This window comes from Chiloscyllium plagiosum, chromosome 12 (assembly GCF_004010195.1).
Source record: "Chiloscyllium plagiosum isolate BGI_BamShark_2017 chromosome 12, ASM401019v2, whole genome shotgun sequence".
NCBI classification, from domain to species: Eukaryota; Metazoa; Chordata; class Chondrichthyes; order Orectolobiformes; family Hemiscylliidae; genus Chiloscyllium; species Chiloscyllium plagiosum.
Genome location: NC_057721.1, coordinates 8,245,862 through 8,269,235, shown reverse-complemented (window position 1 = coordinate 8,269,235; position 23,374 = coordinate 8,245,862). Strand labels below are relative to the sequence as shown.

Here is a 23,374-nt window from a genome sequence, read left to right as displayed (position 1 = left end):
TGGGCAGGGACTTACTGGGTCCCCTGTAACCATGGTCATTCATTGATAATATAGCCTTTTGGCTGGAAGAGGGACAGCAGATCAAAGGCTTGGATAAAGGGTACCACACTTCTATACCAAGTTCTGAATTTTTCCCTCACGCTAACAAACATGTCACTGGTCCTTCATCCATGTTTGTCTAGGATATGACTTATCACATGAACAAGATGCATTTATTCCCATCTAATATGGTTTACATTTGATTAAAAAGGGTTGTGGGTAGATCTTCAATGGGTAGCTAGTTAAGGAGGTAAGAGAATACATGTAGAGGGTTGGTTTTGACTATGACATTTGTAATCTTTAGAATCTTAACAGAAATAATGGGGACATAACTGCAATGTGTGGATGGAGTTTATGAGGCATGGGATAGTCAGTGCAAAACTTTGAATTGCTTTCTCTTTTTATAGCAATAACATTGTAGATTCTGCTCTTTTCCAAGAGTCACACTGCTTTTTCACATTAGCTGTGACAAATAATGATAGCAGTAAGTCGAATGCAGAGCCAGCTTTGCAGTACTGGTCTGTTATCTAGGACAGATCGAACAGGTTTAGTTATATTTTAAGGAGAGTAACAAAGCCCTTGAAATAGCATTCAATCACAACTGTAGAATTAATTTTGCAAGGGATGCAGTCAGCAAGCTAATTGATAAACAAGGCTTTACAATCCCTTCAGGGTGAAACATCTTATCTACTTTATTGAGAGTCTGTCTTGCCATACCTTTAACCTCTAAGGAGGGAACCACAGGGCAATTGCTGAATCATTACAGGACAAGCAAATCCAACAATCCCAGAAAGATTTTTAATGAAATGAAGATTCGTTACCAGACAAGCATTGTTAAAACACTGGATGTAAAGTATGCAAGTGAGCTCGCTGAGTTTGAAAGTTTTCAGACGTTTCGTAACCATACTAGGTAACATCATCAGTGAGTGTCTCTGGTGAAGCACTGGTGGTGGTATGTCCCGCCTCTCTATTTATGTGTCTTGTTTTTTTTTTAAGGTGGGTGATGTCATTTCCGGTTCTTTTTTTCAAGGGAAGGTAGATAGGATCTAAATCGATGTGTTTATTGATGGAGTTCTGGTTAGAATGCCATGCCTTTAAAGAATTCTCGTGCGTGTCTTTATTTCACCTGTCCTAGGATGTGTGTGTTGTCCCAGTCAAGAATCACTTCTTTGTCTGCATGTATACAAACTAGTGATAGTGGGTTGTGTCTTTTGGTGGCCAGCTGATGTTCATGTATCCTGATGTCAAGTTTCCTGCTAGTTTGGCCCTAAGCTTGAAGATCTTCTCTCGAGATGGGTAAAAACAGTTAGCAGGGCTGAGCACAATGGTATCCAACCCATACCCTGACAAATAATTTGAGTTCAGAGCATTTGTTTTTCAAATATTCTGCAATGTATCACGAAAGGCCTATCAAGTAGGATATCTGATCAAAAGTCTGCTGGTTTGCAGTAAAAACACTAAGGTGGATGTGTTTATGTCATTTACAGTGATGCATCTGTCTGCCATTATCCCTTGAGATTAGACCTCACATGAACCTACTTTGGTTTGGATCAGCTGAAGTACCAGTGATGTGACCACTCCACAATGTCTGTACTTTTTGAATTAGCTATGGCTGCTTTAGATGCAATATACATCATGTAGTAATGTTATAGTGCACCTCAGTTTAAATGATCTCGAATCTTCTACTATATGTAAGTGTACTCTGAATTAATCATTTCCACATTTTCATCACATAATAATGTGCAATTAAACTGCATCCGATTAAATCAATTTGAAAGTACTGTCAGTATTTAAGTTGAATGCTGAACATAAATCTGTTGGGACATGATGTTGAGGTTGTACAGGAGATTGGAGTATTGTGTGAAGTTCTAGTCACCCTGTTACAGGAAGGATGTTATTATAAAAGATTTACCAGGATGTTGCTGAGAATGCAAAGTCCAAGTTATAAAAATAGGCTGGATTGTTTGGGACTTTTTTTTAATTGGACTGGAGGAGGTTGAAGGGTAATATAGGTTTATAAAATCATGAGTGGCATAAATAAGGTGAATAGCAAAGGTCTTTTCCCTAAGGCGGGAGAGTTCAAACTATAGAGGGCATATTTTTAAGGTGACAGGAGAAAGATTTATAAAGGGCATAAGGGGTAACTTTTTCACACAGAGAGTAGTTAGTGTGTGGAATGAACTGCCAAAGGAAACAGTGGATGCAGACACAGTTACAACTTTTAAAAGACATTTGGATAAGTACATGAATAGGAAAGGTTTGGATGGATTTGGACCAAATGCAGGCAGGTGAAACTAGTTTGTTTTGGAACATGGTCGAGTGGACTAGTTGGACCGAAGGGTCTGTTTCCATGCTATTTGACTCTATGACTCTGTGTCTTTTACAATAATAGCAACTATTTAATAAATTCAAATTTCATCGGTAACATTTGGGAACTTAGATTTCCTACAATCTTGCTCATACAAAGACATAAAAACATAGAAATCAGATACTGCAGATGTTATAAATCTAGAATAAAAACAGAAAATGGTGGTGAATATACTCGTTATGTCAAACAGCATTTGTGGAAAAATACAGTTCACATTTTGAGTCTGTGACCCTTCAACTGAATTCCGAAACATTAACTCTTTCTCTCTCCACAAATGCTGCCTGACTTACTCAGTATTCCTAACATTTTTTTTGCATTTATTTAAAGGAGACAGTTACATTCAAGTTGAGCCACTAACAGCTGTGTTCAGTTTAGAACAATAAATATACAAGAGCACTTTACCTGGAAACTTCATGGATTTCATTTTCACTGATTATACCATTATCAGCCTTTATGCAGGAGTAGGAATACAGCATCTGGTAGCATCTTACAGCACTTTTACCAGAAACTCAAATGTGACATAATGACTGTATTTCTAAATATAAAGAAAGAAAGACAGAAAAGTGCACAAAAATTGTTCGCTTTCAGCTTCAATATTAAAATGGCCACTAATCAACATGGCTAACAATTAAATTGAAAATTAAATGTGATCAGCCAGTCTTAACTGCCATTTAAATATAAAAAGGAGTATATGAGGTCAAACTTTTTTTAAAATTTAAAGCTAATGAATGCCTCAGAACAAGTCAACATCTCTTTACAAAAGGGAAATCCTCTTTGAGAAATTTGGTTTTCTGAGGATGTAAGCAGTGAGGTTGATGAAGAGAAATTAGTAGATGTGGCATACATGGGAGGTGGTGGCATAAATGGTAATGTCACAGGACTAGCAACCCAGAACCCCAAGCAAATGTTCTGGGAAGATGATGAAATTTGAATTCAATAAAATCCGGACTAAAGAGTTGGCAATATGTAGCCACTGTTAAGTGAAATAAATCCAATCTGATCCATCTGGTCTAGTCTATATGCGACCACAAACCCACAGTAATATGGGTGACCATCTAGACAAAAAGGAATGGGCAATAAATGCTGCCCTAGCCGGTGATGTATACATTCCATGAACAATTTTTTTTTCAAAAGGCATTCAACAGAGTAAAACAGAAATGTTTAATATGCAAGATAGGGACTCATGGTGCTATGAAAGTGGACGTTTTAAATTGGCAGGCAGTGAATAGTGGAATACCATGAGAGACAGTGTGGGGCCTTGTGAATTTACTACATATATATTCATGATTTAGTTGAAAGGACAGAGAATCATGTATTTTAGTGTTCTCATGATGCAAAGCCAGCTGAAAAGTTTGACTGTAAGGACACAAAAACAGAACTTCTTTCAAAAATATGTGAAAACTCGAAGTGTTGATGTTCAAAGACACTTGGGTGTGTTTGTATAACAAGTGTTTGAGATGTTGAAACTTTATTGCTGGAACAGCACAGCAGGTCAGGCAGCATCCAGGGAACAGGAGATTCGACGTTTCGGGCACATGCCCTTCTTCCTGAAGAAGGGCCTGTGCCCGAAACGTCGAATCTCCTGTTCCCTGGATGCTGCCTGACCTGCTGTGCTGTTCCAGCAATAAAGTTTCAACTTTGATCTTGAGCATCTGCAGACCTCACTTTCTCCTCGAAGTGTTTGAGATGAGCTACTGGCATGGATTGAGGCTTGGCTGTCTGACAGGAGGCAGAGAGTTGGGATACAAATTTCTTTTTCGGAAATGGCAGCTAGTGACAATTGGTGTCCTGCAGGGTTCAGTATTGGGGCTGTAGTTGTTCACTTTATATATTAGTGATCTGGATGAAGGGACTAGGAGCATCCTGGTAAAGTTTGCCGATGATACAAAGTTAGGCGGACAGGCAGATAGTTCTGAGGAGGTGGGAAGGCTGCAGAATGATTTAGACAGTTTAGGAGAGTGATCCAGGAAATGGCTGATGAAATTCAACGTGAGCAAATGCGAGGTCTTGCATTTCGGAAAAAAATACAGGCATGGACTATTTTCTAAATGGTGAGAAAATTCATAAAGCCAAAGTACAAAGGGATCTGGGAGTGCTGGTCCAGGATTCTCTAAAGGTTGACTTGCAGGTTGAGTTCGTGATTAAGAAAGCAAATGTAATGTTGTAATTTATCTCAAGAGGGTTGGAATCTAAAAGCAACGATGTGCTACTGAGATTTTATAAAGCTCTAGCTTGGCCCCATTTAGAATACTATGTCCAATTTTGGGCACCACACCTCAGGAAGGACATACTAGCACTGGAGTGTGTCCAGCAGAGATTCACACGGATGATTCCTGGAATGGTAGATCTAACATATGATGAATGGCTGAGGATCCTGGGATTGTATTTATTAGAGTTTAGAAGGTTGAGGGGAGATCCACAACAAACTCACAAGATAATGCATGGCTTAGAAAGGGTTGTCCACACTGGGAATTTGTTTCTGGTCGTCGGAAAGACTAGGACCTGTGGGCACAGCCTTAGAATTAGAGGGGGCCAATTTAGAATGGAAATGAGGAGACATTTCTTCAGCCAGAGAGTGGTGGGCCTGTGGAATTCATTGCCACGGAGCACAGTAGAGGCAGAGACGTTAAATGGCTTCAAGGCAGAGATTGATAAATTCTTGCAAGGAATTAAGGGCTGTGGGTAAGTGGAGTTGACATGCCCATCAGTCATGATCGAATGGCAGAATGGACTCGATGGGCCGAATGGTCTTACATCCAATCCTATGTTTTATGGTGTTATGGAGTGCAGAACGTTAGCATGTAGGTACAGCAAGAATTAGGAAGGCAAATTATATTTTGGTCTAAAGTTCAGAAGCAAAAAGATCTGGTTCGATGATAAAGGTTTTGGTGATACCACATCTGGAGTACCAGGTGCAGTTTAGTTTTCTACATTTGAGGAAAGATGTTCTTCCAAGTGTGATGAGTAGACTGTCCTACACTTTGCAGCTAAGCAATTTGGATCCATTTTCTCTGGACCTTAGAAGAATGAGAAATAATTTCATTGAAACATACAAGATTCTGAAGAGTAAAAGCAAAATACTGCACATATTGGGAATCTGAAACAAATATAGAATGCTTAAAAAACCCATATCTGGCAGCACCTGTGGAAGGAGAAACAGATAACTTCTTGAGTCCAATATGATTACTCTTTAGAAAAGAAACGTGTTGGAATTTTTAAATATATTTTTGACAGAAGCAGAGGAGAAAAAAGGTGTAAAGGCCAAGTGCAAAAGACAAAGGAATTGTTATTGGCGGCAAAAAGGAAAAACAAAATGTAAAGTTGGTGCAATTTAATGTGTGAAAGGGAGAGAATGGGTTCTCTTTATTAAGAGCCATGTAAATATTACTCAGGACAATGTTGTGGGATGGAGGGAGGAAGAGAAAGGAACAGAGGAAAAAGGATTGCTCTACCGACCTGCTATAAGGTCTGATGATTCTTGATAAGGTGGGTGCTGAGAGACCGTTTCCACTACTTGGAGAATCTAAAACATAAAGAGACAGTCTCAGGATGAGAGGCCAATCAATTCAGACTGAGACAAGAAGAAATTACCTCACTTAAAAGTTTATGAATCTTTGTAATTCTCTGCCTCAGGATCTTATGGATGCTAGATCGTTGAATACTAAGGGAGACAGATTTTTGGTCTTTTAGGAAAAGGGGAGTGGGAGAGAAATTGAAGCATAAGATTAGATATGATCATATTAAATGGAAAAGCAGATTAAATGAGCTGCATCAACTACTGCTATTTCTTGCGGTCATACCAAATTATGTGTTTACTCATTAAGAATAGTTCAAACATTTCTGCTAAATTAAATTTCACTGACATATTTCCCCAAACATATTACAAGCATTTTGACACTGACATGGAGGGTGTAGATTTTTAGTTGCATTCACGAAACAGTCTAATATATAAAGTCCAAACTCTACCCTTATCTGTTAAGAACTTATGATAGGTGAAGCATGATCTTGTTGAGGTTTCAAATGATGTCAGAGAAACGTCATACCTTCTAGATTCAGGGTGTGACTCCAGCTGTTGTCTGGCAGTATTTACAAGATGTTCAGTGAAAAAGTACTTTAGTTATGGGTAAAGAGATATGGCTACAAGGACATCAAAGCTGGGAACAATATTCAAGGGTATTTCAAATGACTTTTTAAAAGGAATAGCAGGAAGGAAAATGTGGTGAGGTAGCATTGTTGATATGGGATGGAAGAAGTACGATAGCAAGAAATAATCTTGGATTGCAAGATGTAGAATCCATATTGGTGGAGGTAAGAAATAAACAGGGGAAGAAGTCCTGGATGTAGGTTTGCTTGCTGAAAATCCAGAACCTCAACTTGAGTTACAAATCTTCTCAAAAGTCGCTAAGGGGAAGAAGTCATTGGTAGGAGGCCCTCTAATAGTAACTAAATGGTGGAACAGAGAATAAATCATGAGACAATGAGGAGATGTAACAAAGGTAGCTCATGAATCATGGATGACTTTAACGTTCATGCAGACTGGTAAAGCTGAAGAAATGCTCATATCTTCAGCAGGATCCTCTTTTGGAGTATGCCCTGATCCTAATTTGCAGAAGGGTGTATAATTGAACCTGCTCCCATCACCCTTTCAGGTTATCCTTCCAGATAATAAAAAATCCACTGTAAAAAGAAATTTTCTCCGTGAAACTTTTGCCTTTTAACTCAGATCTGTGTCCTATGGTCATGTTGTCCTGCCAATGGGAATATTTATGTCTATTTACAAACAAGTAGACAAAACGCGCCCAGAAACTCTAGCCACATTACCTTACATCAAAGACATCTCTAAAGTGATTGCCAGACTACTGAGACCTCTTGGCATCAATGGTAGCCCACAAACTTATTAACACATTTAAAAAGCGGCTAATGATCCTAAAAGACCTTATGCAAACAACCAGCCAACCAAATGTTATTTACAAAATACCATGCAAGAATTGTAACAAACACGACATCAGATAAAAAAAAAGCAGAAACTAGCCACCAGGATACATGAATATCAACTATCCACAAAACAAAATGACCCACTATCATCCTTACATACAGACGAAAAAGTACACCACTTTGACTGGGACAACACATCCATCCGAGGACAAGCTAAACAGAGATACGTATGAGGAGAATTCCTAGAAGCATGGTATTCTAACTGAAACTCCATCAATAAATACATCAATTTGGACCCCATTTACCATCCTCTGAGAAAAAGAGATGGAAATCATATCACCCACCTAAAGGAACCAAGACACATAAACAGAAAGTGCAACATAACATCAACACTTCACCAGAGTCTCACTGATGATGTTACCTAGTATGGTGACAAAATGTCTGAAAATGAACCTTCCGGCTCAGTAAGCAAACTTTCGTCCTATTTAATCTTGCAAGATCCTTCGTAGTTTTGAACACCTGCGTTGAATCTCCAACTTTTCTGGAAGTTCTAAAAATATTTAGAAACAGACTGTAAGCATTAAAGCTTCTATTTCACATAAGAAGTTCCTGTACTTTTTTTAGTGTTATTTCTATTATGTTACTGTCAGAAACCAAAGTACTACTACACTACACACAAAATAAAACAAAAGATTCTAGATGATTTTTGAACATTTGCATAATGAAAAATAAATTTACCATTTTAGTAGTCTGCAATCACTGAACTGCCTCAGAAGTCTTCATTCTTGGAACTTGTGAATTCCTTAGATATAGATGAAAACTGGTTGAAAATAAATTGTAAACTTTAGTTTAACAATCCATATGACTCGCATGTTCAATAAGTAATTATTTTGTTACAATCCCTATGGAGGCCATTAATGTTTAAAGGGAAATTAAAAATCCACATTAATTACCAAAAAGAAGCAGCTACAAGATTCCATAGATTATTTGACAATAATCAGAGAAATCTATATCTGCTAAATAAGCATGACCTTAGGTCATCACTTACTTGGAAAACTGCAATAAATTACAATCACATATATGCTGGAAAAAGACTGTCAAATTCTCATGAACCTCAAATTTCAACATGTTTCCCATCATAAAGTCTTCAGCTTATTATCAGGTTTTCAAAGTTAACCACTTTATTGGGATTTACTCTAAACATATCCACAGCTCCTCTGCAATGTCTGAGACTTTTGAGTGCAAGACTGAACTTCATTTGCAATTTCTGCTCAGTGATTTCATCAGAAAATAATAAGTACCCCTGATTTCTAATAACTCTACTCTACTGGTACACATCTGTTCCACAGTTTTGAGAAATTCTTTTCCTCTACCTTCTGAACTCAGGACTTATGCTTATCAACTTAGGTGATTTAAGTTTCAACCTCACGGATCTCCAAGGTGAACTACTTGCCTCTGCCTGTAAATAACATCAAAGGGCAGTTCTTTGCAACTATCTCTCTAGCAATGCGGCATATTTGGAATGTTCTAAATAAAATAATTTAACAGTAATTAACTCAGTTTCAACACCAAACACGGATTCAGAGACCTACATGAATAATATAAATTTCTAATGAACTCAGGACTAATCTCCTTTGGCTTGCTGACTGAAGACCATTGTTATTTTCATTACTTTCATCCTCCTAACTCTTGACCTGTCAAGTACACATGGAAGGACCTCATGTGCAAATATTGTCAGTAGTCTGGCATCAATGTCCTCCACAGGTGGTGTTCGCTTTCATCTAAACATTTAATTCTCCACAAGTAACTGTTATAGATCTAAATTATCAGTATAAACCCAGAAATTAGATGATTATTACAAGTTTGAAGGACTATAACCATCAAATATAGATTTAAAATACAATTAACTACCCTCATCCAAAGAAATAATATTTTGTCAGAAGAAACTGAAACATTTTACAATTGCATTAGTCTAATGCACTTGTAAATTTTGTAGGTAAACAAATCAGTTCAATAACAGTGTCTTTCCAAGGTACTTTATTTAAACAAACAAAATAGGAGCAAAAGTATGCCATTTTTGAGGCAGTGTTCCTAAAGCTGTACAATCCTCTGGGGAAAGAATTCTCATCTTTGTCAAGGGCAATCCGTAATCTTAAAAATCAGAATACCCCAGTCTGGATTAACACACAACAGGAAACATCCTTTGCAGATGTACCCCTATCAAGACCATTCAGGATCTTATATACTTCAAACAAGTTGCCCTTCACTTTTCTAACTCCATTGCAAACAAACCCAGATTGTCTAATCTATCATGTTGAGACCTTCATTATTTTTATTTTGATCATTTTTAGTTTGGAGCCATGTACAAAGAGCTGAAGATGGTCTTTGGATTGTAGGCAGCAGCTTTTTTTTTAAATAAAGAGAACAAAACGGGGCTGATGTTTGCTTCTGAGCCAGGCCTGGAAGTTAATTACAGGTTAATGTTGTTCAAGGTACTCTATCGATGTGTCAACTCCGGACAAGCATTTTGTTCAAACAAACAGCAGATGTTTGAATGTTAACAAGGGCCTTGCAAGGAGGTCAGTGGCAAGAGAATGCTGGGAAACAAATAACAGGTAGAAAAACCAATCTTTGAACTGATTTTTGAACCACATTTAAGTCAGATGAATTGTGGCTGCTAAAGCTACAGAATGATGGTTTTATTGTTCCCTGGTTATCGTTCAATTATCAACTTTTTCAAAGTTCAAATAATAAAATCTGAGTTCAAAGAGTTAAGCACCATCACATGGCTGCTACTACAACCAACGTCTATTAGACATCAAATGCTTAAATGTTGAGGATCTATGCCTCTACCACCCTTACAAATATTGAGATCCAGATTCACACCATCTTTCAGGTGACAAAAATTTCTTATACCTCCCCCAAGCCTCCTGCATCTTACTTTAAATCTATGCTGCCTGGTCAAGTTCTTTCCTGTCTCCTGACCTATGCCCCTCATAATTTTATCTTTCTTAATCATGTCCCCTCTCAATCTCCTCTGCTCCAAGGAAAACAGCCCCAGTCTATCCGATCTCTTTTTGTAAACAAAATTCTGCAGCCCAGACAACATCCTGGTAAATCTCCTATGCACCCTCTCCCATTCAATCAGACCTCTTCTATACTGCGGATTCCAAAACTGCACACAATACTGTAGCTTAACCAACTTTTTATGCTGTTCCAGCATACCCTTCTTGCTCTTAAAGCTTTGCATGTCTTTCGGTCCTTGAAGATGGCAGGACCAAAGACAAGGTGGTTAAAAAAGTAACAAGGGATGATTTCCTTCCTTGGCAAAAGTGTGAATCCAAAAGCAGATATGTAATTCTGGAACTAAGTAGGACACTGGTTGGGCCATAACCAGCAATTTGTGTACAGTTCTGATCACCACATTATAGGAAGGACAGAACTGGTGGAGAGAGAAGACAGAGCAGAATTTTTAAAATGTTAACGAGGGGCTTAGATAGAGTGGATCGGGAATACATTTTTCACTTAACAGAAAACAAACATTTAAGGTGATTGATGAAAGAAATTGTGGGCATATGAGAAAAATCATTCAGCAAAGGGTGGAGTGAGTCCTCTAACATCTAGTTATTCTTTCCACAGTGTTTTGCCACTCATTGAGAACTTCATGCTTATTTGACTCCAGCTTCAAATCTCTATTCTTGCTTTCAAAAATATAGCTTCCACTAATCCTGTAATCTCCCACCTTAAACTTTCATGTTTATTCTTACTGATCATTGTTCATGGCTTGTATTCTTTGCAATTATTTGGAAATATCTTCCTATATTTGAAGAATGCTGCAGAAAAGTTAGCAACTCCACATTTAATCAATTGCAAAGCTAAGTACTGAGAGTACTCGCTAGACGACTTTTGAAATGAGTCCATTTATTATTTTATTTGGCACCTTTGAAAGTTTTGCTTAATTTTGCTTTGTTTAATTTAGAATCTGTGCAAGTGACTCAGTTTCCAGGCCAGATGTCAATGCAGGATTTTAGAAATACATAAACTACGTGGTTAGTTTGATATGATGAATGGCTAGCTACTGTTTTTATTTCTTTGGGTGAGTTTTTCTTCCATTCACTCTTGCAACTTTTAAAAAGTAACAAGAATAAACTAGCTTTCTCCATTTTAAATTCATAATAAGTTTTTACATAATTAGAAACTAGCTCTGAACATAAACTCTCTCCAACATTTATCACCAGGATTTGGAACTGAGAATCATCAGTAAAATTAGTTTGAGTCATCAAAGCAATATAATCTCTGCCACATTATGGATTCTATTCCTGATAAAGGCTTAGCATATACCTATACCAATAAAATTTTAAAATGCTACTTCATTCAGAATTGTTCGCTGAATCTAAGAATTTAGTTCCTCATTAAAAAGCAATTAGGACATCAGGAGAGAGTTAGACTAAAGATAAGAGCTGACAATAGTTTTAACTTGCAGATTTGCAAAAATAGTCTAAAACAACTGCGTAGGTACAATATTATTCAGAAAAGATTACACTCTAATAAGGACTAAATTTTTTTTTCCTCTGTAAAGTGTATTGCAAGCAACAAGATTTGCAACAAGAATATTTTCCAAAAAAATTATTTTCCCCAGTTTTTGGTTTGAAGGAATGATTTAAATTTCTTATTTTGTCACTAACAGGTCATAGTGTTTAATCTTCACAATAATTTGGATAAAAGTACAAGGAAAATTTCCTACTCTAAAGTTCAGTGGTTATTCAGGACAACTGCAACTACTGAAGGAAGGATATAAATACAGGAGAGAAACAGTCGGCAGATTATGATGGACTGGGTGGGGAGGCATTGAGGTGGAACAAACTCGCCTCATATCCTCCAACAAATAGCTTTGACTGAGTGCAGAAAATAAATAAGGATTATAAAAGTGAGCTTCCATTGCCAATCTGTTTTTGGTACAAAACAGAGTGCTGGCAAGGCTAGGATTCATTGGACATTCCTAACTGTCTTGAGAATATAGTAACAAGCAGTCTAATGAAGTATGACAAACCATGCTATATACATCCAATACAAGATTAAATGGGGATAGGAAGGCAAATTGCTGTACATGGCATCTAGCTGCTCCCCTTGTTTTTTTTAGGTGAAAGAGATCACAGGTTTGGGAGCTGCTGACAAAGAAACATGGATGAGTTATCACAATTACTCTACAGGCAGTACACAGGACTGCCACACTAGTGGAAGAGAAAGAAGCTACATAAACTGGTGGATGTGAACCAAAATAGAGGCCTTGATCACTCTGTTTAATCTCCACCTTAGTTCTTGAATGTTGTTGTAGCTATGCACATCCAGGTGAAGCGAGTATTACATCACATACCTGACCTATCACATGAAACGATGGCGAACATCTAGACAGTCAAGTAAGTTACTCACTCCAGAAGCCATAATTTTAACAACTGATCAAAAACTAAACAGGACTTGACATATAATGGAGAATTCAATAATGGTAATAACATTGAACAGTGAGGGGACGTGGCTAAATTCACACATTGTGATTATTGAAGTGATTATTTTTGTGACAAATGTCTGCCTATGTCTGAACGTTATCCAGGTTTTCTCACTTATAGGAATGGATACCTCCTGATTTCCATATTTTTACAGAATGTTTTCAGATTCAATTTTTAGCATGAATAACAAAAAAAATCAAAGAGAATGCAAGAAATTATCGTCAGAAAGCATAGTTGATTGAAAAAAAATCACTGTTTATTTCAAAAATCTGTGAAACGCAAAACAAGATATGGACTGGAGAAAGCCACAGTTAACCTAAACATATATAAAGTCAAAATAACCATCCTGCCTCATCCGACAGCCAATATCTTGATCCACAATCTTGCAGGTTAGAGCACTTCAGATGTATATTCACGTACACATTAAGTGTTTAGAGTATTTCTGCTGCTATCACTTTCAGGCATCCACTCCAGATACTCTATTGATACAAAGGTTTCCCCTCAAATCGCATCTAAACCTTTGGACACATACTGCAAATATGTGACTTTGGTTATGCATCCTTCAATGATGTGAAACATAGTTGAAATGTCTCAAATTACTTAAAGAAAACAATCCTTGCCTATTAATTGTCCTTGTAGTCGAACTCTCCAGGCCAGACAACATCCTTATAAATTGCCTCCATAGTGCAATCATATATCTTTCTTACTGTGCAGTGACCAATGTTCCACACGGTATTCTAACTGCATTCTATGTTGTTCCAGCATTGTCCCAGTTCTTTTATTCTATGCCTCTGTTAAAAAAAGGAAGTATCCCACAAACCTTCTTGACCACCCTACTTGCCTCTGTCCAGCCACGTGAACATGCAATCCAAATTACTCTGCAGTTCTCCATTCTGAACGCTTGTGTATTCCCTTGCCTTGTTAGCCTTATCCAAAAGTAACTCCTTCCATTCCTCCAAACTGAACTCCATTAGCCATTGCTCTACCCATTTGACTGGTCCATTAGTATCTCACGAAATCATCTGTGTCTCTCCAGCAAATTTGATGATGGGGCTTTTTATCACATTGAAATCATTAATACGCAAGTGAATAATTGAGACCCTCAACATTGATCCTTTGACACCAATGGTCATATTCTGCCAATTTGAATTCCTGCCCCTGATCCCTTCTCTATACTCTTCCACAAAATTAACTCCGTGGAGTCAAAAACATGAACTTTTGACTCCGGTGTGGCTTCACATTAGTTGTCTAAAGATGATTCATACCAGACTCTGCATTTCTTTCTCTCAGACACTATCAGACCTGCTGAGTTTCTTCAGCATTCTCTGTATACGTTTCCAATCTAACATCACTGTTGCAAAGACAAGTTTTGATCCATGAGGTGCACCTTAGTTTTAATGCTGATCACAGCACAAATTGACTTGCCCTGGGGAAAAAAAAGTTTTATATTTGTGGATAGTTGTTAAAGTCTCAATTATCATTTGAAACTTTTAAGCTACAGTTTTATAACTTTTGAAAGTTGCTCTTGATATTTTGAGTTCTAACTTTGTGCCACTAATAGTCAGATTTCCACCATCAGCAATACTTGCTTTAATTTGAAACGTATCCAGTACACTGCAGGTAACAGGGAAATGATTCACTCCCATCTACCGCTGTGCAGCTCATGTGTGTTCTACCACTGAGCCAAGGTTGGGTCCGTCTGCTACTGCTCCTTTTATCCCACGAGCATCAGTTTTTCTCATTGTTCAGTCGTGAGACTTTATCTCGCCTTTGTTAAAAGAATTGGACCCAGGTATGTCCATTTACTCTCCCATCAAAATTGACAGGACCCCTGTCTCCCTGTTACAGGAAAGATGTTGTTAAACCTGAAAGGATTCAGAAAAGATTTACTAATATACTGCCAAGGTTGGAGGATTTGGGCTATAGGGAGAGGCTGAACTGGGGCGGGGGGAGTCAGAGAAGGTATGGTTAGTTGGATCAGAGAGGTGGCAGGATCTGTCAGACAGGTTATACCAGGAATTATTTGCACGTATATCCGCATTTGGACTGGTCCGTGAAGTCGCAGTCACATTGAAAGTGATAATGACGAATGCGGATACAGGTCACGCTCAAAACGCTCCCAAATTCCACGAAGGATCAACAACCTTCCAGCATGAGCTTTGCGGCGGTCCCCCGACAGCACACACCCAGCTGACAGTGCAGCCTTCCCCGCCGAAATTTCACAGCGAGCAGCGTCATCCAACGGTTAACGGCCGACAGCAGACGGAACCGGAACACTCTACCATCAGCGCGAGGGGAGGGGAGACCGAAACGGAAATGTCGGTGCTCGAATCCTCCGCTGCCTTCCTGCCCGTTATTAATGAAGGCGCTGCTAAAGTTACCGTCTCATTGCAAACCGGCTAAATCCTAATCATCATCCGTCACTGTGCAGCACTAAATCCCATCCCCACGCTACCCGTCGCCCCAGTGCAAACAGTCCGGCCGTTCAAGGGTTCCGGGCTTACCGGGGAGGAACGCGCATCTCGTGCTGTTCAAGGAGCGCAGTGGGTCAAACCTGGGAGACTGTGATCAAAGACTGAAACAAAAACCCATTTATTCGCACCAGATAAATAAGCACAAACCAAAAGAAAAATGATAAAGGCCACTGAGATTAAGAAGATAGGAAATCGGATCAGTTTAACCAGCCAGTAGCCTCGGTGATTCCCACCTCAGATACTTGGAGCGAAGTCCTGGCTGGTTGATACAAAGAGTGTCCAACTGCAATCATTCTGCCTCTCAGTTATCGGGGAGTTTCAACACTTTCCTGAACAGGAGAAGAAATAATTTAAAATAAGATCACCAATCCTGAACGGTTTGGCTAATTCATCAGAATTGATTACATTCTTATGTTGTATAAAATGTGCTTCTTTAAATATTTTAGCAGGCACTATTTGTTGCATCGCTTCCAATTGAGATGACAGATTTGAGGTGGCGTTAACGTCTTGTTATCTCTATTTGTTTATTTGTTCCCCTAACAGCCTGTGAGAGGCAACCTCACACCATGATGGCAGCAATGGAATATGAGGCAGATATGTGCTGGAAATGCAGTTCCAAAGGCTACGCTAGAACACAGAACAAAATATAAGTGACCAATAAGACATACAATACCAGAATACTAGCAGCAAGGAAAATGTTAAGAAGGTGTGTCAATGCAAAAACATTAATGTGGAACAGAGTCCAGCAATTGCAAATTTCAGATGATCAAGCATTCCATATTGTTAAACTCACACAACATGTCAATAGTATAAGGCAATCAGAAGCTTTTATAAACATGACTAACTGCCCTGAAGAGACAGGATGGTACACACCAAAAGCTCCAACAATGGAAGCACTGTAAATATAAGTCATCTTGAAGGGCATGTACCTTGCAAGTGGCACTCCATGTTTCAACCCACAAGAGACCACCTCACAGCATATAACCAATTCCATGCATTAGCAGAATCACACTGTGCCAACAAAAGCTCATTCTGGCTTTCTGAAATCTTCTAGCTGGTAGAATAGCAATGGTGCAGCAGTGGCACAGGTCTTACTATAGTCACAAGTGATGTAATTCAAACCACATCCATCCTGAGGGAACAGACTTCGCATGATGCAATAAAATTACTCAATGATCTCAAGTGACTTTACCCAGACAGACTGACAAGACTGGAAGTATTAATGGTGATGCATTATTGCATCTTAAATATGTATTTAATTTATTCTCCTGCGGGATTTGGATATTGCTGCTGATATTTGTTGTTCTTGAACTGAGTGGCTTGCTAGCCCATTTTAGAGGGCTGATAAGAACTAACCACATTGCTATAGATCTGAAGTCACATGACTCTAGACCAGGCAAGGACAGCAGATGTCCTACCCAAAGATAAATTAGTAAACTAGATGAGTATTTACAAAACTCGCATTATGCCATCACCTCATCTTAAAGTTGATGCAACTCCAGATAATGTTCCTCCAAGGAAGTGCAGCGTGCACATCAGGGGACAAGAACTAAATGTGATGGAGTGAAATGCTATAATACAAAGGTTAACTAGCACACTGATTGGTGTCGCTCCATTACTTATGTTTTAAAGCAAGATGGCACTATAATAGTATGCCTAGATCCAAGATGCCTCAGATATTCAACTAAAAAGGTATTCATACAAAATACTGATCCTGGAAGAATGAAATCCTAAATTTTCCAGAGCAAGATTCTTTTCCAAGCTAGATGCAAAACATGGCTATTAGTCCATTCATTTAGCAAAATATTTCCAAGATCTATAACTTATAGAACATCATATGGGCAGTATTGTCTCTGATGATTGCCACTTGCCTATCAGTTAGCCATGCTACATTCCAATAGTACATGGATAGGAATATTGAGAATAAATTTGGTCATATTTTTACAGCTGATGATATTGCAGTCACGGGTAAGACAAAGAGGTTTCAGCTATTGATGGTGGCAACATGATAACAGGGCTTAGCATTTAAAAGCACAAAGTGCCAGGTGAACATTAACCAGCTAAGCATTTTGAAGTCCATTTATTGTCCCAATGAGGTCTGTTCTGATTCTGATAGCCATATAAATACAGTGGCTGCAAATCAAGTCAGATACTGGGAATTGTGCGGTGAGTAACTCACCACCTGACTCCCCACAGCCTGTCCACAAGTCATCAGTGTAATGGAATTCACACCATTTGCTTTGATGACTGGAACTCCATTAACAGTCAAGAAACTCAATATGATCCAGGATAAAGCAATCTTTTTGATCAGCAACTATCCTCCACTTTAAATATACCCTCCACCAACAGCACACCATGACAGCAGTTAATACCTTCTATATAATTCACTGCAGCATCTTCCAAACCGGTGCACTCTGCCATCCAAAGAGTAAGGGCAACAGACACATGGGGATACCAACACATGCAAGTTTCCCTCCAAACCATCCATCATCTTGACTTGGAACTATATTACCATTGATTCACAGCTGCTGGGTCACAATCACTTCCATCAGCACTACAGAAGTGTACCACATGGAATTTGATGGTTCAGGAATATGGTTCACCACCCACGATCTTCCAAAGGGTAATTAGGAATGGCCAATAACTTATAGGTTTTCTTCCAATGATCACTTCCTGTGAACAAATTATAACAATACTAATAGTCAGCATTTCACATCGTCAATTTGGTCTAATGGGGTAATTCTACATGCCACAGGAATTGATATAATATGTCACATAATTATGATCTCTCTGTACAACCTTGTGGTATGATGTAGCAAATTGGATGTTGCGATCTAATAAAATTTGTGTTTTCCTTACCTCAGCAGTCTCTGTAAATACTTGGTATTACTCAACAATATCAAGAATCACATATTCAGCACTTAGGGGATCAGTGAGTTTGATAGCATTTGATAACATTTCAGTACGAACTGAAAACCATATTGAGTGAGCAAAGAATTTTTCTATCCCTTACAAGGTTTTCTTTTTGAAATTTATGTCTGCTTTCCTTTTGAAAATTACTATAATGAACCTGCTAGCATCTTTCTTTCAGGCAATTCATTTCAGATCATAACTCACTGCACTGAAAATGTTATCTTCATCTTCCCTCTTCCCTAAAATAAATCAATGCCTTGTAGTCACTTAAATTTCTACCAGTGAAACATTATCTTCTTTTCCCTGTTAAAGCCCTTAATAATTTGGAGCATCTCTATATAAAAATCCCATAAGGTACTCATGAAAAAAAAAACTTGTTTACTCAGAAAGTAATGAACGTGCAATAACATTGAGTCATTTGGACAAAATGTATTGCCAACCTTCTAAACTAAAATTCCAAACTAGGATTGTCAACCTTCTGGTGTTATCTTAGAGTTTCCATGAATTAAATATTAATCTCCAGAGCTGCTGCTAGCATCTCTCGAAAAAAGATATGTGGAATAAATAACATTGTTTCCTGATTGAAGTCAGTGTTGAGTTGCTGATGTTGCGAACTGATGTGATACCTTTAGAAGATATTTTAAACTTTTGTTCCACATTTAGCCACCAGAGGATGCTCTGCTATCATTTGGCTGAATTTTGCAGAATCATCCTGGTTCAGCCCTTAGCGTAAAGTACAATAATTTCTCTCAGCCGTAATGATCAACACCTCCATCCTGAGGTTGTGTTCCCATGTTCCAGATTCCCCAACCAGTGGAAACAATACCTCAGAGTTCATTATGTCAAACCTCTTCAGAATTTTGTATGGTTCACTGAAGTCATCTCTTACTAAAGAACAAAGGAACAAAGAAAATTTACAGGCCCTTCGGCCCTCCAAGCCTGAGCCGATCCAAATCCACTGCCTAAACTGTCACCGAATTCCTAAGCATCTGCATCCCTCTGCTCCCCATCTACTCATGCACCTGTCCAGACGCATCTTAAATGAATCTACCGTGCCTGCCTCGACTATCTCTGCTGGCAACATGTTCCAGGCACCTACCACCCTCTGTATAAAGTACCTGCCCCCCGTATTGCCCTTAAACTTTTCACCTCCACCTTGAATACATGACCTCTCATTATTGAATCCCTCACCGTGGGAAAAAGCTTATCTCTATCTATCCTGTTTATACCCTTCATGATTTTGTACACCTCAATCAGGTCCCCACTCAATCTCCTTTTTTCTAATCAAAACAATCCTAACTTATTCAACCTCTCTTCATAGCTAGCACCTTCCATACCAGCCAAAACCCTCTTTGCACCCTCTCCAAAGCATCCACATCCTGGCATCCAGAACTGTACACAGTATTCTAAATACGGTCAAACCAATATCTTGTACAATTTTAACATGACCTGCTAGCTCTTAAACTCAATACCCTGTCTGATGAAGGCAAGCACACTATATGCCTTCTTGACCACTCTATCCACCTATGCAGCAACCTTCAGGGTACAACGGACCTGAACTCCCAGATCTCTCTGCTCATCAACTTTTCCCAAGGCTCTTCCGTTTACTGTATAATTCGCTCGAGAATTATACTTCCCAAGATGCATCACCACACATGAGCCTGGATTGAACTCCACCTGCCACTTCTCCACCCAATTCTCCAGTCAATCTATATTCTCCTGTATTCTTTGACAGTTTCCTATGCTTTCTGCTACTCCACCAATCTTCATGTCATCTGCAAACTTGCTGATCATACCAACAGTGCCCTCTTCCAGATTATTTATGTATATCACAAACAACAGTGGCCCCAACACGGATCCCTGTGGAATACCGCTGGTCACCTTTCTCCATTATGAGAAATTCCCTTCAACTACTACTCTCTGTCTTCTGTTGCTCAACCAATTCTTTATCCACCTAGCTAGAACACCCTGCACACCATGTGACTTCACTCTGTCCTTTAGTTTACCATGGGGAACCTTATCAAACACCTTATTAAAGTCCATGTAAATGGCATCTACAGCCCTTCCTTCATCTATCAACTTTGTCACTTCCTCAAAGAACTCTATTAAGTTGGTAAGGCACGATCTCCCCCGCACAAAACCATGTTACCTATCATTGATAAGCCCATTCTTTTCCAAGTATAAATAGATTTTATCCCTCAGTACCTTCTCCAGCAACTTTCCCACTATTGCCGTCAGGCTCATTGGTCTGTAGTTATCCAAATATCCCTATTGCCTTCATGTACAGGGGGACAACATAAGCAACCCTCCAGTCCTCCGGCGCCTCACCTATGTTTAAGGATGCTACAAAGATATCTGTCAGGGCCCCAGCTATTTCCTCTCTCACCTCCCTCAGCAACCTGGGATAGATCCCATCCGGTCCTGGGGAATTGTCCACCTTAATAACCTCTAGCCTACCCAACACATCTTCCCTACTTACGTCAACGTGATCCAGAGTTATCAAACTTCTATCTCTAATCTCAACATTCATCATGTCCCTCTCCTCAGTGAACACTGATGCAAAGTAATCATTCAGAATGTCACTCATTCTCTCAGGTTCGACACACAGCCTTTCTTCCTTCTTTATCCTTTAGTGGACCAATCCTTTCTCCAATTACCTGTTTGCTTCTTATATAAGAATAAAATGTTTTGGGATTCTCCTTAATTCTGCTCGCTAAAGTTATTCCATGAACACTTTTAGCCCGCTTGATTCCTCGTTTAAGACTGGTCCTACTCTCCTGATATTCCACCAGGGTCTGTTCTATTCTTAGCTGCCTGGACCTTCTGTACGCTTCCCTTTTCCTCTTGGCTAGTCATACAATTTCTCCTGTCATCGACGGTTCACGAATCTTGCCTTTCCTATCCTTTGCTTTCAACGGGATGTGTCTATCCTACACTAACTTTAACCTACCTTTGAAAGCCTCCCACATATCAAATGTGGACTTCCCTTCAAATAGCTGTATCCAATTCACATTTCCCAGCTCCTGCCTGATTTTGATATAATTGGCCTTGGCCCAGTTTAGTACTCTTCCCTTAGGACCACCCTCATCTTTGTGTATGAGTATTCTAAAACTTACAGAATTGTAGTCACTGTTCCCAAAGAAATCTCCCACTGCAACTGCTACCACTTGGCCTGGCTCATTCCCCAACACCAGGTCAAATATGGCCCCTTCCCTCGTGGGACTATTGAGATACTGCTCTAGAAAATTTTTCTGGATGCTTCTTGCAAATTCTGCCCCAACCAGACCTCTGACACGAAGTGTATCCCAGTCAATGTTGGGAAAATTAAAATCTCCCATCACCACCGCCTGTTGCCTCTACATCTTTCGGTCAGGTGAATTGGCCCTGCTAAATTGCCTGTAGTGTAAGGTAAGGGGTAAATGTAGGGGTATGGGTGGGTTACGCTTCGGCGGGTCGGTGTGGACTTGTTGGGCCGAAGGGCCTGTTTCCACACTGTAAAGTAATCTAATCTAATCTAAACACCAGGTCAAATATGGCCCCTTCCCTTGTGGGACTATTGAGATACTGCTCTAGAAAATTTTTCTGGATGCTTCTTGCAAATTCTGCCCCAACCAGACCTCCGACACGAAGTGTATCCTAGTCAATGTTGGGAAAATTAAAATCTCCCATCACCACCGCCTGTTGCCTCTACATCTTTCCTATAATCTGTTTACCTATTTGTTCTTCTATCTCACGTTCACTGTTGGGAGGCCTGTAATACAGCTCCAACACCATAACTGCACCCTTCTTATTTCTCAGCTCCACCCATAATGCCTCACTACTCAAGCCCTCCATAATGTCCTCCTTTAGTACAGCTGTGATATCAGCCCTGACCAGCAATGCAACTCCTCCCCTGCTCTTTTACTTCCCTCCCTATCCTGTCTGAGGCATCTATATCCTGGAACATTTAGTTGCTAATCATGCCCTTCCTTCAACCAAGTCTCTGTGATTGCAATAACATCATACTCCCAGGCACCAATCCAACCCCGAAGTTCATTTGCCTTACCCACTATACTCCTTGCATTAAAGTATATGCACTTCATGCCACCAGATCTTTTGCGTTCATCTGCTCTCTGCCTACTCTTCCCCTTACTAATGCTAACTTCATGATTCTTACAGTCTCCAGTTTCCACCTCGCTGTCTACTTGTCTTCTCTTCTGGTTCCCAGCCCCCTGCCACATTAGTTTAAAACCTCCCCAACATCAGTAGCAAAAGCTCCCCCAAGGACATTAATTCCAGTCTGGTTACTGTTCTACCCTCAGAGAATAAATAACTAATTTTCTCAATCTTCTATCACAGGGGCGCTTGAGAGTGGTAGTCTTCCAACCACTAAGCCAAGAGACCTGGGTTCAAGACCCACCTGCTCCAGAGGTATGCAATAACAACTCTGGCAACGTTGATCAGAAAATATCTGAGACAATCCTCTCATCCCAGGGATCAATCTCATGAACAGTTGCTGTTCTGCCTCCAATGCAAGTACATTCTTTGTTAAATATGGAGATCAAGATTGCACAAGGTATTCCAGGAGAGGTTTCAGACAAATCCCCATACAATCAGAGTAAGGTTTATATAGTCTTTTACTCCAATCCTCTGGCAACAAAGAAAAACATGTCACTTGCCTTCCTACTTACTTTTGTATCTGCATAGTAACTTTCTAAGTTCCATAAAGGAGCACAGCCAAGACTTTCTGAACTTTAATATCATTTACAATTTTGTCACATTTTAAATAGTATTCCACTTTTCTATTTTCATGACCAAAATTATTAACCTCACACTTCATCACATTATATTCTAAGAAAAACTATGAAGATGACATGATTTGGAGGTGCCGGTGTTGGACTGGGGTGTACAAAGTTAAAAATCACACAACACCAGGTTATAGTCCAACAGGTTTAATTGGAAGCACACTAGCTTTCGGAGCGACGTTCCTTCATCAGGTGATTGTGGAGGGCTCGATCGTAACACAGAATTTATAGCAAAAATTTGCAGTGTGATGTAACTGAAATTATACATTAAAAAATTGATTGTCTGTTAAGCCTTTCATCTGTTAGAATACAGTGATAGTTTCACTTCTTTCATGTGCAAATCACAAAACCTTTTTT

The 23,374-nt window shown here is 39.2% G+C and overlaps 1 protein-coding gene across 4 annotated transcripts in view; it reads right to left on the bottom strand.

Moving 5' to 3' along the window:
• The window catches only part of setdb2 (SET domain bifurcated histone lysine methyltransferase 2), a 97,263-nt gene extending 81,974 nt beyond the window's left edge, over window positions 1–15,289 (bottom strand). The window contains exons 1-5 of one of the 4 annotated variants that reach the window (XM_043700410.1): window positions 14,991–15,289; window positions 8,081–8,162; window positions 7,764–7,892; window positions 5,864–5,930; window positions 2,810–2,942 (exon numbers count right to left, since the gene is read on the bottom strand). In XM_043700410.1, the coding sequence (XP_043556345.1) occupies window positions 2,810–2,831 (22 nt within the window). In that variant the 5' untranslated portion in view covers window positions 2,832–2,942; window positions 5,864–5,930; window positions 7,764–7,892; window positions 8,081–8,162; window positions 14,991–15,289. The remainder of the gene's footprint in view (window positions 1–2,809; window positions 2,943–5,863; window positions 5,931–7,763; window positions 7,893–8,080; window positions 8,163–14,990) is intronic. The other 3 variants (XM_043700411.1, XM_043700414.1, XM_043700412.1) reach the window with 3 other exon arrangements.
• Between the last annotated feature and the right edge of the window lie 8,085 nt (window positions 15,290–23,374).